Source organism: Homarus americanus, unplaced genomic scaffold (assembly GCF_018991925.1).
Source record: "Homarus americanus isolate GMGI-L3 unplaced genomic scaffold, GMGI_Hamer_2.0 scaffold2796, whole genome shotgun sequence".
Lineage (NCBI taxonomy): Eukaryota > Metazoa > Arthropoda > Malacostraca > Decapoda > Nephropidae > Homarus > Homarus americanus.
In genome coordinates this window covers 1-26,107 of record NW_024757344.1, presented here as the reverse complement: position 1 = coordinate 26,107, position 26,107 = coordinate 1, and the positions used below count along the sequence as shown (strand labels likewise).

General features: G+C 38.5%; 1 protein-coding gene across 3 annotated transcripts in view; it reads left to right on the top strand.

The window, feature by feature from the left end:
* Positions 1 to 25,155, top strand: part of LOC121857438 (oxysterol-binding protein-related protein 8-like) — a gene marked incomplete at its 3' end in the record, with an annotated part of 136,064 nt that extends 110,909 nt beyond the window's left edge. For all 3 annotated transcript variants that reach the window (XM_042353488.1, XM_042353489.1, XM_042353487.1), the window contains 3 exon segments: positions 23,560 to 23,737; positions 24,329 to 24,425; positions 24,959 to 25,155. In XM_042353488.1, the coding sequence (XP_042209422.1) occupies positions 23,560 to 23,737; positions 24,329 to 24,425; positions 24,959 to 25,155 (472 nt within the window).
* Between the last annotated feature and the right edge of the window lie 952 nt (positions 25,156 to 26,107).

Here is a 26,107-nt window from a genome sequence, read left to right as displayed (position 1 = left end):
AGGTATAGGATCATATGTCTTGTGATTTTTGTGAATCCTGGTGCTTTTTCTTTAGTGTGTGTGATGTAGTGTAGCAGTTCTCCTTCTGTAATTGGTTCAATTGTGTTGAGCCTGGTTTTGTCCACCACATGGTATGGGGTTATTTTATTTATCTTATTTATTCTCGTGTTCCTCATCAAATTGCTCATTTTCTTCTTCTGATATTTGAAATACTTTTCCATTCTCTCCTGTATGCGGATTCTATCTCTTTTTCTTCGAAGAGTTTGTTCCCGTTTTGGTCCTTTATGTACTTTTGTTGGGGTTTGTCGTTTCCTAGAATTTTGTTTACGCTCTGCCAGAAGTTCTTGTCATTTCTTGTGGTATCCAGATTGTTTATTAGTTCGTTCCATATCTGTTGGTGTACTGTCAGGCTTTCATATCTTAACTTTTGTTGTACAGGTATTTGTCTCAAGTTTCTAATAAGCTCTGTTGTTGGTGGAAAGTTTTGGATGTACATCATTATGTTATTATACAGTATTGTACTTGGAGCATTCACAATTCATGAGTTGTCCTGATGTGTGGTAGCGTTCGATATGTTGTGATTGGTATGTTGTTCTCTGTTGCCTTTTTGATGTTAAGTATAAGGGTATATGTTTTGTTGCCTATATCTTCTAGTGTTTTGCCTTGGAGATCTGGGATATTGACTTGTTCTAGTTGCTTCCCGTAACCTTCCCAGTTTGCTTTTTGCATTTGGAAATGCAGGGTTGTTGGAACTTGGATTGTGCTTGTAGATAGTTTTATTATTATTGGGATGTGGTCACTGGTAGTTAGTGGTCATTGTTATATATGGTAATTCAGGAAGGCCTTGTTATTGGTGAAGGCTTTGTCTGGGGTTGTTGTTTTGTTAATGCCAATGAATGTGGTGAAGTGTAGTCCTAGGTGGATCAACTTCCCTGTGTTCATTATGGTATGCAGTGCAGTGCCTACCGTGTTCCTGTTTCCGTGGCTGAATACAGTGTTCCCTCGGTTAACAAACACAATTCGTTCCAGAAGGTCGTTCGTTAACCGAAAATTTTGTTAACCGAATCCATTGTTTCAATGGGATATTGGGTAATTGGTTCCAGCTCACCGAAAAGTACATACAAAGTAAAAAAAAATGCAGTAAAGTACACTTACTTTGAGGTGTGTATGTAGAAGGTTCCTGGTTGATGATGATGATGGGAATTAGAAATGGGGGTGGAGGAGAAAAGAAGGAAGTGGGGATGGAGGAGAAATCACCATTCAGGGGACCCATGCTTGATGCCGGCATTTCACCAATAAAATTTTCAGTTCACTTGGTGTAATTCAAGATTATTTTATTTAAATCAACACTGCACTGCACTATATTTTATCAATATGTTAACTAAATTTCAGAATGACCAATAATTTCAATGTGAAATGCAAAAATATTCAAGACACCAACAAAATAGATGTTCACTCCACTGTAAACAAAGCCCAACTTACGCCTTGTGGGCGCACAAAAAACTAGTTCCCTGTACTGCATATATTATCAATACAGTGAGTTCTGCTATAACGCGTGTTTTGATAACGCGAATTTGCTCTAACGCGACTTATGAATTAGGAACGATATTTGTATAACGCGAACGCTTGTTTGCTGTAACGCGACTTTTGCTTACTATTTCTCCAATTTTGTGGTATTAACTGTGAATATGGTAAAGAAGAATATCTCCAAGAAGCGTTCTGGTGATAGAATTCCCAGTGATGATCGTAAAAGAAAGGATATAACACTTGAAGAGAAGCTCGATTTTATCAACCTCAAAATCACCCTTCTCCCCCATCAAGTTACATTCATATTTTTTCAAGGTAAAGTGTTACATTTACTGTATGATTTCATTATTAGATATGAATGTAACATTTATTTAGACTGTGCTATCCTTTGTGTTAGGCTAACTACTACATTTTTTCGATTTCGAGTAATCTGCACCTAACCCTATTTTCTCCATAAGCCCTGTTATTTCTATTACGCGATTTTCTATAACACGATATTTTACAAGAACACAATTATCGCGTTATAGCAGAACTACCTGTATGTTAGATAAATGTTAAATGGCTAATAATTTTAATATAAAAAATGCAAAAACATTAAAGAGCACAACTTTCTTGATATTTACTCCACTGGAAACGAATGTAAACATAGAACAGATTACTGAATTGGCAGACTAGCCCATCAGCTGACCAGCTGATGCTCACAACAAAATGTGATGTTCTTAAGGATTTTGTTAATCGAAGTTTTGTTCGTTAACTGAATTGAAGATCCTTATGGGAGCTAATTCGTTAACCGAAATTTCGTTAATCGAACCGTTCGTTAACCGAGGTACCACTGTATTGGATGTCTTGGGTTTAAATCTCCTATTATGTATGTTGGGCAGTTGTAGTTCAATAGTTTTATTAAGTCTGGGGCCAGTAGGTATGTTATTTGCCGGCATATAAGACGCACCACCACTTAAGACACACCCTATTTTACAAAGATATTTTGTGGATTTTTTTTTTAGTAAGTTTCATCATACAATTATTGAAAGTGATTTCAAAGTGGTTTTGTAGGGGAAAACATATGAATTTGTGCTTGTAAATGCAATATACAGTCAGTTCTGCTATAACGCGATAGTTGTGTTCTTGTAAAACATCGTGTTATAGAAATTCACGTAATAGAAATAACAGGGCTTATGGAGAAAATAGGGTTAGGTGCAGTTTACTACTCGAAATCGAAAAAAATTTAGTAGTTAACCTAACACAAAGGATAGCACAGTCTAAATAAATGTTACATTCATATCTAATAATGAAATACAGTAAATTTAACACTTTACCTTGAAAAAATATGAATATAACTTGATGGGGGAGAAGGGTGATTTTGAGGTAGATAATATCGAGCTTCTCTTCAAGGGTTATAGCCTTTCTTTTACGATCATCACCGGGAATGCGATCACCAGAACGCTTCTTGGAGATATTCTTCTTTACCATATTCACAGTTAATACCACAAAATTGGAGAAATAGTAAGCAAAAATAGCGTTACAGCAAACAAGCGTTCGCGTTATACAAATATCGTTCCTCTATTCATAAATCGCGTTAGAGCAAATTCGCGTTATCAAAACACGCGTTATAGCAGAACTCACTGTATTCTTAAAATAAATGACTTGGTATCCTTAAATGCGCACTTATATTTTGGCGTTCTCAATCCATCTCTTTTTTTTTCTTTGCCATTAGTGGCTAGCTACTTTGATGTTCCATTTATTAACATTAAATAACGTTACTTAAAACATATACAGGTTGACAATCACTTATCCGAAATTCTGAAAACCAAAAACCTCTGAAAACCTAAAGTTTTTTAGTGGAGCAAAACATATATATATATATACAGTCAACCCTCGCTTTACACGGTCCCATATTCCGCGTTTCCACGTTTACGCGGTACCCTGCCGAAACAGGAATGCTCACATTCCGCGGTGCGTGTACCCCTTTAAACGGAGAGCGGCTGGCGAGCCGTGCCATTTTTGCATCCAAACCTCCCGCCATCTCTCCCGCCCTCTCCCGCCATCCGCCATGTTGTGTAAGCGGCGCGAGCATGGTGCGCACAAGGTCGCCCAGTCATCAAAACATTACCGAGTTCTTCACCCGCCACCCACCACAGCCGGCCCAAGTCAGTGATAGTGATAATTATAGTGAGGAAATGGACTTATATGGACTTTGAGGGGTTTGACAAAGAGGCCCTGCAAGCCTCTGTGGTGGATAGTGATACAATTGATACAAGTGATACAGGTGAGGGCCAATAATCTGCCCTCTGCCTCGGAACCAACCACCCATCCCCGTGTGCCCAGTCATCTTTTCTACTAATGTAAGTGTTAAAAAACCTAATATTATTGATATTTCTCTTAATTATTAATTGTGTGTGCATACTATCATAAAGTTAAGATAATATTTTTACTACAACATAGTTGTGTGTCGTCAAAAAGTGGAGTTTGGGGGTCGGCCCGGTCTCTATTTCAATTAATCCCATATGTTCTGTTGTTCACTTTACGCGTTTCTCACTTTCCGTGGTACCCTGTGGGTTGAATTAACCGCGTAAAGTGAGGGTTGACTGTATATATATATTTTTTAACAGGGATTAGCCCACCTGGGCACAGGTCACTGACCCACATCAGGGCCTGGGGGACAAAAATGTAATAATAATAATAATAATAATAATAATAATAATAATAATAATAATAATAATAATAATAATAATAATAATAAAATAATAATAATAAAATAATAATAATAATAATAATAATAATAATAATAATATTAATAATAATAATAACAATAAAAATAATAATAATAATAATAATAATAATTAAATAATAATAATAATAATAATAATAATAATAATAATAATAATAATAATAATAATAACTCATAGGTCTAGGTCGTGTTTCTCACTTTTGATAATTTTTTTCATTCTTGTATTTCTTTATTGTTGTTATTATTATTATTATTTTATTGTTATTACAGTGGTCCCTCGGTTAACGAGCACAATCCGTTCTAGAAGGTTGCTCGTTAACCGAAAAACTCGTTAACCGAAACCATTGTTCAATGGGTTTTGGGGTAATTGGTTCCAGCTCACCGAAAATTGCCTAAATTCAACAAAAAAGGTAGAAAAGTACACTTACTTTGAGGTGTATATGTACAAGGCTCCTGGATGATGATGATGGGAATTAGAATGGGGGTGGAGGAGAAGGGAGAAGAGAAGGCATTGGGGTGGAAGAGAAGTCACCCCATGGCGCCATTTCACCTATAAAGTTTTAGTTCTCTTGGTGTAATTCAAGATTATTTTCTTTAAATCAACACTACGCTGCATTACATATTGTCAATATGTGAAATAAATTTCAAAATGACCAATAATTTGCTTGTAAACACAGAAAAAAAGCGTTTAGTTGAAGAGAGTCTCAAGCAAGATGTTACCTCCACTGAAAAGACACAAAGACTGACGCCTGTATGCTGTGTTGGCAGGCTGGATGGCATGCCACAAACTAGTGACCCTACCTTCAATTATGTTCAATAATTGTTAAAATGACTAAAAAAATTTAATATTAAACTTTTAAATTATTGAATAGTATAAACTTCTTGATATTTACTAAAAGGGTAAGGAATTTAAGCCCTAGAACCGATTACTGTATTGGCGGACTAATACTATAGCTGGTGGACCGCCAAATGCAAGCTAAAACATGTGGAGGTCGGCTCGTAAGAAACTCGTTAATCGAGGGATTGCTCGTTAACCGAAGTTAAGAATCTTATGGAAGGTAACTTGTTAACCGAAATCTCGTTAACCGAGGGACCACTGTATTATTATTATTATTATTATTATTATTATTTTTATTTTTATTACAGTTGGCCCTTAACATACGTGGGGTTTAGGTAACAGAGATACCTGTGAATGTTAAAATTCCGTGTACTTTTGCTGCCCCCCCCCCCCTAAAAAAACCCTGGCACCCCATGTCCTTATTTATTGTATATACCTGTGTGTAGTTCGAGTTTTTAAGACCAAATTATTTGGCAAAGAATTGTTGGTCGACCTCTAAACGAGTAATAGTTTCGTTAGGTTGAAAAATATTTAATAATAATAATAATAATAATAATAATAATAATAATTAACAGTTTATTGAAAGAGCTTGGCAGCCAGAAGGCTGAAAATATACAGTTACATAATTGGGGAATGGGTTTCGAATTACAAATAATATACAAATAACATAAGCGATATAACCAGTAAGTACCAGTAAACAATGGAAACGACGCACCAACGCACCACCAGCTGTGAGTGTCGGTACAGTTGCCAGGGCAGATCTCTTGCGTCATCATAGCAAGCCCAAAGTAGCCAAATGCATGGTATGGTATGCACAGGACGATGTAAAACATAAAGTATTCATTTTTTAAAGTTTATTTCTAGATACTGTACATAAATTTTTGTTCATTACATTTGAAACATCAATCTTTGTTAATTAAATATGAAACAAAAGAAAACTACGATACTGTATTTTCATTAAAATATTACATAACTAAGTATATTTTACCTTAACTGTGACTGAATGAATATATTCTCAGAAATAAATATGGAAATGTAATATTTTGGCTGAAATGACGTACATATTACAGTGGAAAGTGGGATAAAATCATGATGAAAACAATAACTTTCGCTTTCTTTCGTTGTTCAAAGATTTTACCGTAATTGCTTTTCGAATGGTTTTCAGTTAAAAAACTGTTGTACTGTATTACAATAATATTCTATCCTATCATTAGCCTCATAATCCCACAACTGAAAACCATTCGAAAAGCGATTACGGTAACATCTTTTGAACGAAAGAAAGAGAAAGTCATTGCTTTTGTCACAATTTTATCCCACTTTCCACTGTAATACGTATGTCATTTCAGCAAAAATATTACATTTCCATATTCTCAGAAATAAATAGTAGTTTTGTTGAAATGTAATGTACAGTATTTAATATTAAAATGCAAAAAGAGCTATAAAAACAATTAATACTGTCCACCCGTAATGTACTGGTTGGCATCTCCACTCATCCCTGCTCCCGCCTCCAGCGTCACCACTCCTCCCCGCTCTATCCCTCCGCCTCCTCCACTGGGTGATAAAGAAGGTTATTCAAGACCCTTCCTAGTGTGCCTATAGGCGACCCCCGGACAGTGGTGTAACTGCACTATCACTGTTTTTCCACTGCCTGATTGGCCTGTGTTTCCCCGACCTCCAACGGACACACACAATCCCACCTACTGTGAGGTGTGCTCCACTGGAGGGGCTTTAGCACGAATACTTTAATATAAGCAGATGCCTCGACCAGGGTAAGTAAGGAAGGATTTCAGCAAGAGAGAAAGACCTCAAACTATGTCAGTACTGCCCATCAATAGCTGCCCTCCAGCAGGAGTGTGGGTCACTCACTCTGCCCGTGGGAAGGGCTAACTAGGGTTGACAATCCTGAACGCTCGTGAGGTAGTCCGGTGACGGTCGTGGGTTTTTCCAAAGGCGAAGGTCCACAAAGGGCGTTGCCCCAAACAGGATTCCTGGGACATCCAGTGGTAGTCAGAGAAGTCGAGTTGTGGTCCGGTTGGCAACAGTACAAACAAGGCTGGCTGCTTTGGCGGTGAGGGGTCTGGAGAGAGGTCCGGTCACGGTGAAGGCTCTGCCACATTAATGAACAGGTCGACATACAGTAGAATGTTGAATTACCACACCCTGATGTTTGGAAAGTTAGGACCAGAAGGCAGACTCTCCAGTAATTATATGGCAACAAAATTAACTCTGAATTAATAAAAGAGAGTGAGCAAATGCATCAGTTCTGTGGTGAGTTTGGAGGCTTATGTGTCTTGGTACAGTTGGATTACAAATTATCGTACACATTTATACCGTATTTAGATATACAGTGGTCCCTCGGTTAACGAGCACAATCCGTTCCAGCATGTTGCTCGTTAACCGAAAAACACGTTAACCGAAACCATTGTTTCAATGGGTTTTTGGGTAATTGGTTCCAGCTCACAGAAAATTGCCTAAATTCAACAAAAATGGTAGAAAAGTTCACTTACTTTGAGGTGTGTATGTAGAAGGCTCCTGGATGATGATGGTGATGATGATGATGATGATGATGGGAATTAGAATGGGGATGGAGGAGAAGGGAGAAGAGAAGGCATTGGGGTGGAAGAAAAGTCACCCCATGGCGCCATTTCACCCATAAAATTTTAGTTCTCTTGGTGTAATTCAAGATTATTTTCTTTAAATCAACACTGCACTGCATTATATATTGTCAATATGTAAAATAAATTTCAAAATGACCAATAATTTGCTTGGAAACACAAAAAAAAAGCATTTAGTTGAAGAGAGTCTCAAGCAATATGTTACCTCCACTGAAAACAGAGAGAGACTAACGCCTGTTTGTGTGTTAACGGGCTGGATGGCGCGCCAGAAACTAGTTTCTTTACCTTCAATTATGTTCAATAATTGTTAAAATGACTAAAAAATATTAATATTAAACTTTTAAAATTATTGAATAGTATGAACTTCTTGATATTTACTAAAATAGCATGGAATTTAAGCCCTAAAACCGATTACTGTATTGGCGGACTAATACTACAGGTGGTGGACCGCCAGATGCAAGTGAAAACATGTTGAGGTCGGCTTGTAAAAAACTCGTTAATTGAGGGATTGCTCGTCAACCGAAGTTAAGAATCTTATGGAAGGTAACTCGTTAACCGAAATCAAGTTAACCGAGGCGCTCGTTAACCGAGGGACCACTGTACTGTACCTCAGCTGGTATTGAGGCCAGATGGTAAAAATGTTAATGTTTACAGAGTTTTAATGTTTTTGCTTAATACTAATGTGTTGAAGGGAATAATAGTGGATAAATGTTACCTAAAAGCTGCATGGTGAGGCTGGTGTAAACACAAGTGCTCAGCTATAAACTTATGTATAGGATAACTGTATACTGTATTTAAATGTCTTAATGTTTTATCAAGTTTATTTGTACTGTATTGAGAAAAATTACACAAATATGAATTTTTGTTAAAGATAAATGATCAAGGGGAATACAGTTGGTCCTCATATTACGCGGTTAATGTAACCCGGAGGGTCCCGCGGAAAGTGAGGAACGCGTAAAGTGAACAACATAACATATGGGATTAATTGAAATGGAGTCCAGGCCGATCCCCAAACTCCACTTTTTGACGACACATAACTATGTTGCAGTAAAAATTTTATCTTAACTTTATGATGGTATGAAAAAACAAGTAATATAGAAGAGGTTAGGTTAGGAAAGATAAAGGTTAACATAGGAAAAATAAAGGTAAGGTTAGAAAACTAAAAATTATGTGGAACACTTACGGTAGTAGAAGAGATGGGTCGGCATACGGGGATGGAGGCTGGTTCCGAGGCAGAGGGCAGATTACTGGCCCTCAGGTGAATCACCATTACTAGGTGAATCATCATCACTGTCACTTACAGTTGTCAGGGCTTCCCTGACAAATCCCTCAAAGTCAACTTCACTGTCACTATCACTGGCTTGGGCTGGCTGTGGTGGGTTGCGGGTGAAGAAATCTGTTATGCTTTGCTGACGGCTGGCGTTGATGTTGTCGTGATACACCTTGATGTACGGCTCCATAGCCTGCACCAGCCGGTTATGGAAGACTTCATAGCGGTCATCGTCATTGTCGCGGGAAAGGAAGGACTTCATCTTCTCTGCACACTCCATGGCACCCTTAATATCACTATGACTTAAATTGTGTTCTTCGGAGACTGCCGCACCTTCTTCCTCCTCTTCACTGACGTGTTCTTCTTCCAACATCTCGTCGGCAGTCACTTCAGGATTTCTGATCACCTCCAGGATGTCGTCGTTGGTGGTCTCGGAGAAGCCTGGAACTGTAACAGTCTGCGCAGCTTCTCTGGCAAGGTCCACTGCTACTGCAACAGTCTGAACCTCACCAGTCACAGATTGACTCCTCCTCTCACCTGGTATTCCATGCAACACATGTCTCCATGCGTGACGAATTGTAGCAATAGACAGCTGATTCCATGACTCCACCAAGATGTCCACAGCTTTCTTGATGTTAAATACTCTCCAGAATTGTTTGAAGAGTATTTTTTGCTGTTCTAACCGTTGTTCCTCATCTTCGTCGCTCTTGCTATCGGTGGTGGTGTCACTCAGGTCACGCAACTCTTCCCTGGTGTTGGTGTAGTCGTTCAGGAGCTGGAATTTTTTTGTTGGTCTGGCTTTCACATTGCAAATCAACTCCTGGTCCATAGGCGCTGGATTAAAGCGTAGTGTTGGGAGGAAGAAGACCACTTTTACACGTTGGGGTGACGATCTAACTTAGTAGGGCGAGTGTCCTGGTCGTTGTCCAGCGGCAACAAAATATTAAATGGGACATTCTATTTGCTCTGGGAATTTCTTTACGCCGAGAACAAAACAGTCATCAAACCGGGAGAGGGACAGTGCGAAAACATCCATGCGCCGTTAACGGCCAGCCAGTGGACATTTAAGCAGTGTATCCATGCTCTTGTGGCGTCTTTGACGCTGCGGGCTGTGTGGATCACCGATGGCAGGCTTACAGGTACGGAGGCGTGGTAGTAAACAGGGCGGTGATCGCGTTCATCTGCATTTTCGGCCCCGAATCCTCTGGCATTCTTCCTGCGTAGGACTTGGAAGGTAGTTTTTTCCAGAAAAGACCAGATTCGTCCATGTTAAACACCCTGGTGCGTCACTGTGCTATCACTATCTCCGCAATCTCCGCGTAAAAAGCGGAGAAATTCGGCCGCAGCCGCGATCGGCACTAACTTCTTCACCACCAATGTTTATATTGAGTGATCTTGTTCGGATCTTAACCTCTGTAACCATCAGAGAGCATTAAAGGGTTTGGGCTCTGAAGCTCCCATCTTTACGTGCCACTGCCATGTACAGTTCAGTCGTAATGATCCTTCACAGAAGCGCTGATGTCCGACCCATACATGTTCCGTCGGCGCCTGGCCGCGCAATACCTCACAAAGTAATTTTTTCTGTCTTAGAAGCACCTGGTTTGTGAAAATAGCAGTCTGAAGCACCTGTAAGACTTTGTGATCTTCATGTCGCTTTATCTTAACTGAATCCTTCTTTATAGTCGTGTGGAATGCGTTCACGCCATGCTGGCGTGCCAAATCAACCTGCCTTGTTCCTTTCTCCCAACTCTTGGATGATGCTATACTTCACCTCGTAGTAACCCAGAGGCGATAAGTGTCTTCTTTGGTTTAGTGCACACGCTGGGTCCGGAGTAAGGAAGGTTTTCTCTGGGGGTGGTGGTCAGGGCTCCCCTGCGGAACAATGGATCTTGGTTTACCGCAGTGTATGAGGATAAAACTGCAGCGGCTAGGTCAAGCGTCGTCTTCCTCCTATCCTCCCCTGGTGGACCGTCATAATAAGCCAGTACAGCTAACCTTGATAGGAGGGTAGGGATGCGCCAATCACAGGTCTGATCTGATCATATAATGATCAGTGATAACATAACAAAGACACACTTTCACTTAACCTTGCAGCGCCGCTTATAGCGGAGGAGGAGGCGGGAGGAGGTAATTGGGTGGCGTGGGGCAAATCTAGGCAGACACTCTCGTAATGGCGTTCACGACATGAATAACCGAACATGTTAGGTTCTGGCAAAGGCACGCGTGAGCGGTGGCCGAATCGCGAGACGCATGTCTTGAGAAGGCTATTATGTGTATATATATATATATATACATATATATATATATATATATATATATATATATATATATATATATATATATATATATATATATATATATATATATATATATATATATATATATATATATATATATATATGCAAGTAAATCACTGTAGGTGCGCGTGATCTAGGTATATGCTGATAACCACAAAGAAAGAAGAAAACACGAAGTACAAGGTTATACTGTACAGTACATGTAGTACAGTACAAGGTTATACTGTACAGTACATGTAGTACAGTACAAGGTTATACTGTACAGTACATGTAGTACAGTACAAGGTTATATTGTACAGTACATGTAGTACAGTACAAGGTTATACTGTACAGTACATGTAGTACAGTACAGGGTTATATTGTACAGTACATGTAGTACAGTACAGGGTTATATTGTACAGTACATGTAGTACAGTACAGGGTTATACTATTACCGAGCATGTAGTACCAGTACAGGGGTTACTCCTGTACAGTACATGTAGTACAGTACAAGGTTATATTGTACAGTACATGTAGTACAGTACAAGGTTATACTGTACAGTACATGTAGTACAGTACAAGGTTATACTGTACAGTACATGTAGTACAGTACAAGGTTATATTGTACAGTACATGTAGTACAGTACAGGGTTATACTGTACAGTACATGTAGTACAGTACAGGGTTATACTGTACAATACATGTAGTACAGTACAGGGTTATATTGTACAGGACATGTAGTACAGTACAGGGTTATACTGTACAGTTCATGTAGTACAGTACAGGGTTATACTGTACAGTACATGTAGTACAGTACAAGGTTATACTGTACAGTACATGTAGTACAGTACAAGGTTATATTGTACAGGACATGTAGTACAGTACAGGGTTATACTGTACAGTACATGTAGTACAGTACAGGGTTATACTGTACAGTACATGTAGTACAGTACAGGGTTATACTGTACAGTACATGTAGTACAGTACAGGGTTATACTGTACAGTACATGTAGTACAGTACAAGGTTATACTGTATAGTACATGTAGTACAGTACAGGGTTATACTGTACAGTACATGTAGTAAAGTACTGGGTTATACCGTACAGTACATGTAGTACAGTACAAGGTTATACTGTACAGTACATGTAGTACAGTACAGGGTTATACTGTACAGTACAGGGTTATACTGTACAGTACATGTAGTACAGTACTGGGTTATACTGTACAGTACATGTAGTACAGTACAAGGTTATACTGTACAGTACATGTAGTACAGTACAGGGTTATACTGTACAGTACATGTAGTACAGTACAGGTTATACTGTATAGTACATGTAGTACAGTACAGGGTTATACTGTATAGTACATGTAGTACAGTACTGGGTTATACTGTACAGTACATGTAGTACAGTACTGGGTTATACTGTATAGTACATTAGGGGGCAGGGAAAAAACACTTTTATTTGAGTTGCAGGCTGCACTTTTCAGGCATCGTTTGTATGGCTGTAACAAACACCTGTGCAAAATTTCATGCCATTTCATGCATACTTACCCTGCCGCATCGCGAACGACTTTTTGTCAACTTTTAGTGTACAGTTAACCCTCGCTTTACGCGGTTAATGTAACCCACAGGGTACCGCGGAAAGCGAGAAACGCGTAAAGTGAATAACATAACATATGGGATTAATTGAAATGGAGTCCAGGCCGATCCCCAAACTCCACTTTTTGACGACACATAACTATGTTGTAGTAAAATAACATCTTAATTTTATGATGGTACATGCACACAATTAATACTTAAGAGAAATAGAGAAATACAGTCGCCAAGTTAATGTCCATTCAAATAATGGACACGACTCCCTCCCCCTCTTCTCACACTACACTGCTGGCTCTTCCCTCTGAGAAATTTTTGGGGGAAAACCAGGTATAGTAATAAATAATACCTCAAACTAAAGTTAGGATAATATAATTGACATTGCTGGATTCCTTGTAAGACCAGGAATATTTTGAATATAAATGTCATATTTTTCACAAAAGATAAAATATTTACTCAGATTAAACATTACATCTAAAATTTGTATGTCTAATGCAAAATCTATGATGTTTATATTCAAAATGATCATCAAATTGTAAGAATTTCAGCAATGTAAATTATATTCTGGCCGGGTAATTTGTATGAATTTTATGAGCTAAAACAAATATCTTCAGTTAATAAAAAAAAAAATATTCTTCACGACACTATCTGTCAATCAAAGTACCCCACCTTGCCTTCCCCCTCTTCCAACCGCGCGGTCAGTCCCAACCCTCCCTCCCACCCCCCACCAATCCTCCCTTCAAGAGATGTTGGGTGAAAAAAATAAATTTTAACATTTTGTATTAAATAATACCTCAGATTAAAGTTAGGATAATATAATTGACATTGCTGGATTCCTTGTAAGACCAGGAATATTTTGAATATAAACGTCATATATTTTGCACAAAAGATAACATATACTCAGAGTGAACATTTTATCTAAAAATTTTATGTCTAATGCAAAATATATGATGTTTATATTCAAAATGATCATCAAATTGTAAGAATTCCAGCAATGTAAATTATATTCTGGCCGGGTAATTTGTATGAATTTTATGAGCTAAAATAAAAATCTTCAGTTAATAAAAAAAAAATATTCTTCACACGGTAACAGATGGTCGGTCGCCGGTCCCTCCCTCCCTCACCCCCCACCAACGTCCCTACTAGATAAATGTGTGGGAATACCAGACTGTTTACCTTTTTAGTAATAAATAATAAATCAGACTAAAGTTAGGATAATATAATTGACATTGCTGGATTCCTTGTAAGACCAGGAATATTTTGAATATAAATATCATATATTTTGCACAAAAGATAACATATTTACTCAAGAGTAAACATTATATCTAAAATTTGTATGTCTAATGCAAAATCTATGATGTTTATATTCAAAATGATCATCAAATTGTAAGAATTCCAGCAATGTAAATTATATTCTGGCCGGATAATTTGTATGAATTTTATGAGCTAAATTAAAAAAATTATACTTCACCCATGTAAAGGGGTACACCCACCGCGGAATGTAAGCATCCTGGGTTCTGGCAGGGCACAGCGTAAACGTGGAAACGCGGAATGTGGGACCTCGTAAAGTGAGGGTTGACTGTATACCAAAAATTAGGTGTCATTTAATGTTTTCCAGGATAATGATAAATTTTACATGGGTGACATCGATTTAATTCACATGTTATTTTACAGGTACACCATATAGAAAATCATTACAAGTTCATATTGAAATTCTTTTTTGTGCGGAACCTTGGCATCATTTTCCTAGACAATAATCTTTGCTTAATATATCCATCTCTCGATTCGTATCCCGTCACTTCAGTGCAAGCTTCAGTCATCACTTTTATGCCTCTCTCGACCGCCTGAGTGCTGTTTGGCCACTTGGGCACCACTAATGGTGTCTCAAGAATGTCATTAACCTGTAGATTTGACAGAGAAGCAATGTAAGGAGGCTCAGTCTTGAGTTCATTCCTCCAGTTAATCATGGAATGATAGTTTTTTGCTTGCCACTTTAGTTTCGGAGTCACCACCTTTCTCATGTTGACTACAGGAGGCACATCCTCATTCCCATCTCCATCTTTACCCTCCTCATCAGTATAGTTTAACAAATTCTCGTCAACAGCAGCATCAGAATCTTCCTCCTCCTCTTCAGATCTGCCAGTGCATTCTTCCTTTTGCTGATTCTCCTCTCTAATTTTTCTTATCATTGAGACAGCTTTTTCTCTAACAGTCATGTCCTCATCTGCACACATACCAAGAAGAAGTTGATCTGTGTGGGCGAAGTATGCATTTCTCTGGACACCCTTCTTCACTATCGTCTCCTCCTCACTATTCAGGTGTTTCATATATAGCAGGGACTGGAATATGTTCCTTGAGCCGTGTGTTACGTAAGGGTGTATCTTGATGTAAAACCACATTGGAGCACTGAACTTTATTATTGTAATGACAATTCTTTTCAACTCATGGCTGGGTCTTGATGTTGCTACATACAGCCTGAGGATTCTACTCCATAAGGTGTTCCACCTTGACACACAGGGTGGACCTGGCTCAATAGCAGCCAAGTCATCTTCAACAACACCTGTGATAACTCCTTTACAAATCCTATACAGGTATTTCTGATCCCAGGACAGATCTTTCTCCACTTCATCATTAAACACAGGGAAATCAGGGAAACTGACTGGCTGGAAGGCGACAACTGGAAGCTCAGACAAAGACTCCTTGATCTGCTTTCCAATGGGACCACGCCAATGCTCAGGACCACTTGGTTTACCATCATAGTGATAAAAAACTGCGCGGAAAGGCAGCTCATTTCCGTGAAGCTGACATATGAAATAATGGAGCGGGTGACCAAGTAACATTTCAAGATGATGAATGACTCCATTTTCTGATCCTACATTTACATTGGTTCCATCACAACCAACACACACAATGGGCTGCTGGGTTAGATTTTTCTCCACCAGAAACTCGTGAATAGTTTTGGCAATCTGCTTTCCGTGTCCAGTCTTGGGAGTCACATGTGTGAGATATTCATTGCCAGGCTCAACCATGATGACATAATGATCTTTCACCATCATCCTCGAACTCCATTTCTCGGTCTTCTCATTCTTTATCATCACACGAGTGGCGGTCTTCTTACCATCAAAATAGAGTGACGTCAAATTATCTAAACTAGCCATCTCAATTTCTTGCCTCTTAAATCGGTATTTTTGTCTCGCATCCCGCAGCTTATGTGGTCCAATAACCTGACTCTTGTCATCCTTTGTGATAATGCCATAGTCAGTTAAGGTGGCAGTAGCAATGGCAGCTCCAGCATAATCACTAATCAAGTATCGGTCACAAGCGGCAGCCAGTGTAGGGAGTCTTGTCCGGTTCTGTGAATTGGTGTCTGTCAGAGCCCTTGGATCAGGGACAAAATCAGCATCAGTATTGACGAGAGGAATATCTCTTGAATCATCTGAATTATATAGACATAGCACCATACTCATCTGCAACAAGACAACTTAAATGAAATAAGAGATATGAAAAAAAAGTTGATAAACACTGAACAGAACATTGCACCGCCACAGCGGCTGTTTGGCTAGTACTGGAGGTAAATTTAAAAATTTCAGTAGAAAATGCGGCAGACTAAACCTCGACATATCAACTTCAAATTTGGCATGGAGTCTTAGATATGTATACGGAACAATGCCTGAAGAGTGCAGCTTTGAGCAAAATTTCACTGCCCCCTATAGTACATGTAGTAAAGTACTGGGTTATACTGTACAGTACATGTAGTACAGTAAAGGGTTATACTGTACAGTACATGTAGTACAGTAAAGGGTTATACTGTACAGTACATGTAGTACAGTACAGGGTTATACTGTACAGTACATGTAGTACAGTACAAGGTTATACTGTACAGTACATGTAGTACAGTACAGGGTTATACTGTACAGTACATGTAGTAAAGTACTGGGTTATACTGTACAGTACATGTAGTACAGTAAAGGGTTATACTGTACAGTACATGTAGTACAGTAAAGGGTTATACTGTACAGTACATGTAGTACAGTACAGGGTTATACTGTACAGTACATGTAGTACAGTACAGGGTTATACTGTATAGTACATGTAGTAAAGTACTGGGTTATACTGTACAGTACATGTAGTACAGTAAAGGGTTATACTGTACAGTACATGTAGTACAGTAAAGGGTTATACTGTACAGTACATGTAGTACAGTACTGGGTTATACTGTACAGTACATGTAGTACAGTACAGGGTTATACTGTATAGTACATGTAGTAAAGTACTGGGTTATACTGTACAGTACATGTAGTACAGTAAAGGGTTATACTGTACAGTACATGTAGTACAGTACAGGGTTATACTGTACAGTACATGTAGTACAGTACAAGGTTATACTGTACAGTACATGTAGTACAGTACAGGGTTATACTGTACAGTACATGTAGTAAAGTACTGGGTTATACTGTACAGTACATTTAGTACAGTAAAGGGTTATACTGTACAGTACATGTAGTACAGTACAGGGTTATACTGTATAGTACATGTAGTACAGTACAGGGTTATACTGTACAGTACATGTAGTACAGTAAAGGGTTATGCTGTACAGTACATGTAGTACAGTACAGGGTTATACTGTACAGTACATGTAGTACAGTAAAGGGTTATACTGTACAGTACATGTAGTACAGTACAGGGTTATACTGTATAGTACATGTAATAAAGTACTGGGTTATACTGTACAGTACATGTAGTACAGTACAAGGTTATAATGTACAGTACATGTAGTACAGTACAGGGTTATACTGTATAGTACATGTAGTACAGTACAGGGTTATACTGTGTGGTACATGTAGTACAGTACAGGGATATACTGTACAGTTCATGTAGTACAGTACAAGGTTATACTGTACAGTACATGTAGTACAGTACAGGGTTATACTGTATAGTACATGTAGTAAAGTACTGGGTTATACTGTACAGTACATGTAGTACAGTACAAGGTTATACTGTACAGTACATGTAGTACAGTACAGGGTTATACTGTATAGTACATGTAGTACAGTACAGGGTTATACTGTATAGTACATGTAGTAAAGTACTGGGTTATACTGTACAGTACATGTAGTACAGTACAAGGGTTATACTGTATAGTACATGTAGTACAGTACTGGGTAAAACTGTACAGTACATGTAGTACAGTACTGGGTTATACTGTATAGTACATGTAGTAAAGTACTGGGTTATACTGTACAGTACATGTAGTACAGTACAAGGTTATACTGTACAGTACATGTAGTACAGTACAAGGTTATACTGTACAGTACATGTAGTACCGTACAAGGTTATGCTGTACAGTACAAGGTTATACTGTATAGTACATGTAGTACAGTACAGGGTTATACTGTACAGTACATGTAGTACAGTACAGGGTTATACTGTACAGTACATGAAGTACAGTACAGGGTTATACTGTACAGTACATGTAGTACAATACAAGGTTATACTGTACAGTACATGTAGTACAATACAAGGTTATACTGTACAGTACAGGGTTATACTGTACAGTACATGTAGTACAGTACAGGGTTATACTGTACAGTATATGTAGTACAGTACAAGGTTATATTGTACAGTACATGTAGTACAGTACAAGGTTATACTGTACAGTACATGAAGTACAGTACAGGGTTATACTGTACAGTACATGTAGTACAGTACAGGGTTATACTGTAAAGTACATGTAGTACAATACAAGGTTATACTGTACAGTACATGTAGTACAATACAAGGTTATACTGTACAGTACATGTAGTACAGTACAGGGTTATACTGTACAGTACATGTAGTACAGTACAGGGTTATACTGTACAGTACAGGGTTATACTGTACAGTACATGTAGTACAGTACAGGGTTATACTGTACAGTACATGTAGTACAATACAAGGTTATACTGTACAGTACATGTAGTACAATACAAGGTTATACTGTACAGTACATGAGTATACTGTACAGTACAGTACAGGGTTATACTGTACAGTACATGTAGGGTTATATGTAGTACAGGCAGGGTTATGCTGTACAGTACATGTAGTACAGTACAGGGTTATACTGTACAGTACATGTAGTATGTACTGTACAGTACATGTAGTACAGTACAGGGTTATACTGTACAGTACATGTAGTACAGTACAGGGTTATACTGTACAGTACATGTAGTACAGTACAGGGTTATGCTGTACAGTACATGTAGTACAGTACAGGGTTATACTGTACAGTACTTGTAGTACAGTACAGGGTTATGCTGTACAGTACATGTAGTACAGTACAGGGTTATACTGTACAGTACATGTAGTACAGTACAAGGTTATACTGTACAGTACAGGGTTATATTGTACAGTACATGTAGTACAGTACAGGGTTATACTGTACAGTACATGTAGTACAGTACAAGGTTATATTGTACAGTACATGTAGTACAGTACAGGGTTATACTGTACAGTACATGTAATACAATACAAGGTTATACTGTACAGTACATGAAGTACAGTACAGGGTTATACTGTACAGTACATGTAGTACAGTACAGGGTTATACTGTACAGTAAATGTAGTACAGTACAGAGTTATGCTGTACAGTACATGTAGTACAGTACAAGGTTATGCTGTACAGTACATGTAGTACAGTACAGGGTTATACTGTACAGTACATGTAGTACAGTACAGGGTTATACTGTACAGTACATGTAGTACAGTACAGGGTTATACTGTACAGTACATGTAGTATAGTACAGGGTTATACTGTACAGTACATGTAGTACAGTACAAGGTTATACTGTACAGTACATGTAGTACAGTACAGGGTTATACTGTACAGGACATGTAGTACAGTACAGGGTTATACTGTACAGTACATGTAGTACAGTACAAGGTTATACTGTACAGTACATGTAGTACAGTACAGGGTTATGCTGTACAGTACATGTAGTATAGTACAAGGTTATGCTGTGCAGTACATGTAGTACAGTACAGGGTTATACTGTACAGTACATGTAGTACAATACAAGGTTATGCTGTACAGTACATGTAGTACAGTACAGGGTTATGCTGTACAGTACATGTAGTACAGTACAAGGTTATACTGTACAGTACATGTAGTACAGTAGAAGGTTATACTGTACAGTACATGTAGTACAGTACAGGGATATACTGTACAGTACATGTAGTACAGTACAGGGTTATACTGTACAGTACATGTAGTACAGTACAGGGTTATACTGTACAGTACATGTAGTACAGTACAGGGTTATACTGTACAGTACATGTAGTACAGTACAGGGTTATACTGTACAGTACATGTAGTACCGTACAAGGTTATACTGTACATTACATGTAGTACAATACAAGGTTATGCTGTACAGTACATGTAGTACAGTACAAGGTTATACTGTACAGTACATGTAGTACAGTACAAGGTTATACTGTACAGTACATGTAGTACAGTATAGGGTTATACTGTACAGTACATGTAGTACAGTACAGGGTTATACTGTACAGTACATGTAGTACAGTACAAGGTTATGCTGTACAGTACATGTAGTACAGTACAAGGTTATGCTGTACAGTACATGTAGTACAGTACAAGGTTATGCTGTACAGTACATGTAGTACAGTACAAGGTTATACTGTACAGTACATGTAGTACAGTACAAGGTTAAGCTGTGCAGTACATGTAGTACAGTACTGGGTTATACTGTACAGTACATGTAGTACAATACAAGGTTATGCTGTACAGTACATGTAGTACAGTACAGGGTTATGCTGTACAGTACATGTAGTACAGTACAAGGTTATACTGTACAGTACATGTAGTACAGTACAGGGTTATACTGTACAGTACATGTAGTACAGTACAGGGTTACACTGTACAGTACATATAGTACAGTACAGGGTTATACTGTACAGTACATGTAGTACAGTACAGGGTTATACTGTACAGTACATGTAGTACAGTACAAGGTTATACTGTACAGTACATGTAGTACAGTACAAGGTTATACTGTACAGTACATGTAGTACAGTACAGGGTTATACTGTACAGTACATGTAGTACAATACAAGGTTATGCTGTACAGTACATGTAGTACAGTACAGGGTTATGCTGTACAGTACATGTAGTACAGTACAAGGTTATACTGTACAGTACATGTAGTACAGTACAAGGTTATACTGTACAGTACATGTAGTACAGTACAGGGTTATACTGTACAGTACATGTAGTACAGTACAGGGTTATACTGTACAGTACATGTAGTACAGTACAGGGTTATACTGTACAGTGCATGTAGTACAGTACAAGGTTATACTGTACAGTACATGCAGTACAATACAAGGTTATGCTGTACAGTACATGTAGTACAGTACAGGGTTATGCTGTACAGTACATGCAGTACAGTACAGGGTTATACTGTACAGTACATGTAGTACAGTACAGGGTTATACTGTACAGTACATGTAGTACAGTACAAGGTTATGCTGTACAGTACATGTAGTACAGTACAGGGTTATACTGTATAGTACATGTAGTACAGTACAGGGTTATACTGTATAGTACATGTAGTACAGTACAAGGTTATACTGTACAGTACATGTAGTACAGTACAAGGTTATACTGTACAGTACATGTAGTACAGTACAAGGTTATGCTGTACAGTACATGTAGTACAGTACAAGGTTATGCAGTGTACAGTACATGTAGTACAGTACAAGGTTATGCTGTACAGTACATGTAGTACAGTACAAGGTTATAGTACAGTACATGTAGTACAGTACAGGGTTATACTGTACAGTACATGTAGTACAGTACAAGGTTATGCTGTACAGTACATGTAGTACAGTACAAGGTTATGCTGTACAGTACATGTAGTACAGTACAGGGTTATACTGTACAGTACATATAGTACAGTACAAGGTTATACTGTACAGTACATGTAGTACAGTACAGGGTTATACTGTACAGTACATGTAGTACAGTACATGGTTATGCTGTACAGTACATGTAGTACAGTACAAGGTTATGCTGTACAGTACATGTAGTACAGTACAAGGTTATACTGTACAGTACATGTAGTACAGTACAGGGTTATACTGTACAGTACATGTAGTACAGTACAAGGTTATACTGTACACAGTACATGTAGTACAGTACAAGGTTATACTGTACAGTACATGTAGTACAGTACAAGGTTATACTGTACAGTACATGTAGTACAGTACAAGGTTATGCTGTACAGTACATGTAGTACAGTACAAGGTTATGCTGTACAGTACATGTAGTACAGTACAGGGTTATACTGTATAGTACATGTAGTACAGTACAAGGTTATGCTGTACAGTACATGTAGTACAGTACAAGGTTATACTGTACAGTACATGTAGTACAGTACAGGGTTATATTGTACAGTACATGTAGTACAGTACAAGGTTATGCTGTACAGTACATGTAGTACAGTACAAGGTTATACTGTACAGTACATGTAGTACAGTACAGGGTTATACTGTACAGTACATGTAGTACAGTACAAGGTTATACTGTACAGTACATGTAGTACAGTACAGGGTTATACTGTACAGTACATGTAGTACAGTACAAGGTTATGCTGTACAGTACATGTAGTACAGTACAGGGGTATACTGTACAGTACATATAGTACAGTACAAGGTTATACTGTACAGTACATGTAGTACAGTACAGGGTTATACTGTACAGTACATGTAGTACAGTACAGGGTTATGCTGTACAGTACATGTAGTACAGTACAAGGTTATGCTGTACAGCACATGTAGTACAGTACAAGGTTATACTGTACAGTACATGTAGTACAGTACAAGGTTATGCTGTACAGTACATGTAGTACAGTACAAGGTTATACTGTACAGTACATGTAGTACAGTACAGGGTTATACTGTACAGTACATGTAGTACAGTACAAGGTTATGCTGTATAGTACATGTAGTACAGTACAAGGTTATACTGTACAGTACATGTAGTACAGTACAGGGTTATACTGTACAGTACATGTAGTACAGTACAGGGTTATACTGTACAGTACATGTAGTACAGTACAGGGTTATACTGTACAGTACATGTAGTACAATACAAGGTTATGCTGTACAGTACATGTAGTACAGTACAGGGTTATACTGTACAGTACAGTATAGTACAGAGGGTCCCCAGGTTATGAACGGGTTCTTATCCTGAGGACTTTCTTAAGTCGGAAATGTACATATGTCAGTACACATGCTATGTACATACTGCACACTACATACAGAACCATTTATGATCCCACTACTATATATCATAGCCTAAGTCCTTATATTCACCTGAAATCACTTAATTTAAGAGAAAAGAATAAATAAAATGACAGAATTTGGTAAAAAATAAGTCATCAGGTAAATAAAATACTGTACTGTTAATTTAAAGTTTAACCCGGTTCATATCGGAGGGCGTTTGTCAGTGAGCCTTTGGTAAGTTGGGGATACTGCTGTAGGTCTGTTGTTTTATCATATGTGTGGCTGGTGTACACTGTGTATGTTATATCTTCATAAATATTATGTTAATCCAAATGTTTGTTTTCCCCATTACTGCAGTAGTGCTTCACTACTGGGATGATAATGATTATCCTATAAGTTCTTAAACTAACCACAACTTGTGTACACACAGAGCCGTACACGAGGACGACCCATTCACACGTATGAAAGACGTCGCCAAATGGTACCTGTCAGGATTTTACAAAAAGCCAAAGGGACTCAAGAAGCCGTACAATCCTATCCTCGGGGAAACTTTCCGCTGCTACTGGAGACATCCCAACGGGTCACGGACCTTCTATGTTGCTGAGCAGGTACAGTACAGTACAGTACAGTACAGTGTGTGTCTTAGATGATGAAACTGTAGTAGTAGTTGTAGTACAGTACAGTACTAGTGAATAAGTATACATTACAGTATGGAGCTGAATACTGTGCATTAAAATACATGACTTAGCATTATAAAGTAGGATTTAGTTAGAAGGTAACCGTTAAAATGATGGCTTCTGAATGTGTATTAAAATCCAAATGATATTTTAAATAGTTATTGTAAACTTGAGTCTTACTGCCAGTAAAAATGTGTTTAAACTCTTTTAGTGTTGAGCACAGTTTAAGATTCTGTGTCCATAAAATGTCAAATTCAAAACTCACAAACAGTATCAACTCGGACATAAAATAAGGGATAGTCCTCTTTGATTTAAGTCAGGAAGCACCACAGAACACATGAAATTATAACTACACAATTGACTTCCTGGCTGTGGTGCCTTTTGTTATGACTTGAAGTTGAAAACACTTATAATTTATTTGTTTATTAATTTTTGGTGATGTTTTGGCTTTTTTGATGCCATAATATTATTTGGTCAGTGTTGCACATAAGAGCTATACAAGTATTACATTATTTATTTCAGGTATCACATCACCCTCCAGTTTCTGCACTGTATGTAACCAACAGACAGGAAGGGTTCTCTATCACCGCTACTGTGTTGGCAAAGTCTAAATTCTATGGTAAGTTTGTTAGTTATAAAGTTACATATAGCAGTGTGCATTGACAGGGAATGGTAATAAGGGAGTACATGGCTTGGGGGACATTGATGGCAGAGTACTTACCTCACATGACTGTAGTTGATGAGTGGAATCCCTGAGACAGATGTTTATACAGTGTGACACTACTAAACGTGGCAGGTTTTCTCCAGGTAGTCTACTGTAACTTCCTCCTGTACCAACACTGGACACTGAAGGTTGCAACAAAGAACATCAACCACCCACACACCTATTAAACTGATAACTGGTGAAATGATAAATTAAGAAAAAAACAATCTATAATATATGCTTTGAGACATGACCACTGGAGAAGGCACTAGATTCTCTGTAGGTAGAAGACTGGATTATTTAGTGAGGGCTGGAAACATTCTAACAGCAGGAGTGAATGAAGTGTAGTTTGAGCCTGATGTAAACACACACACAGACACACACACATTTCTGGGTTCATGTGGGTGATGAAGCTGTCATTATACCTAAATGTTTCACTTTATCTCTAGGCAACTCCACGTCTGCTATACTGGACGGCAACGTTCTACTAACGTTGTTACCTCGTGGGGAAGACTACGTGATGAACATGCCATATGCCCACTGTAAGGGCATCCTCATGGGTACACTGACCATGGAACTCGGTGGAAAAGTCTGCATAGAGTGTGAGAAGACTGGCTATAGAACAGAATTGGAGTTTAAACTACGGGTGAGATGACAATACTGTACCTTTGGTGGTAACTTATTTCTTACAGAACTTTGGTTGTTCAGTTTCATTCTTGTGAAGTTGTACAAATTATACAAAACATCAAGAAATTTTGTCCTTGTTTTACCTGTGATGACAGAATTGTTACTTTAGACAAACATGTTATATGTTAGGTTGTTTCTGTCTGCCTTAACACAATGTTGTTCATATTTTATTACAGCATTTAATGATAAATATTACTTATTATAATAGAACAAAATAAATTTATCTAAAGATCAACAAATGTGTGCCCCAGGTGAGGTACACAACCACCTACACTACACACAGGTGAGGTACACAACCACCTACACTACACACAGGTGAGGTACACAACCACCTACACTACACACAGGTGAGGTACACAACCACCTATACTACACACAGGTGAGGTACACAACCACCTACACTACACACAGGTGAGGTACACAACCACCTACACTACACACAGGTGAGGTACACAACCACCTATACTACACACAGGTGAGGTACACAACCACCACTACACACAGGTGGTGCACAACCACTGCCACACACAGGTGGGGTGCCTGACCACACTGGGTGTTTTGTCACCACACACACCAGGTGTCACACAGCCACCACACACACAGGTTGAGTTGCGCCACCTGCCTGGGTGAGAATTGCACAACCACCTACACTACACACAGGTGGTGCACAGCCACCAGGTGAGGTACACAACCATCTACACTACACACACACAGGTGAGGTGCATAACCATCCTACACTACAGGTGGTACTGACCACCCTACACTACACACAGGTGAGGTACAACCACACTACACGGGTGAGGTACCTGACATCTACCACTACACACGGTGGTGCCTATTACCTACACTACACACAGGTGGTACACAACCACCTACACACACACACAGGTGAGGTACACAACCACCTACAC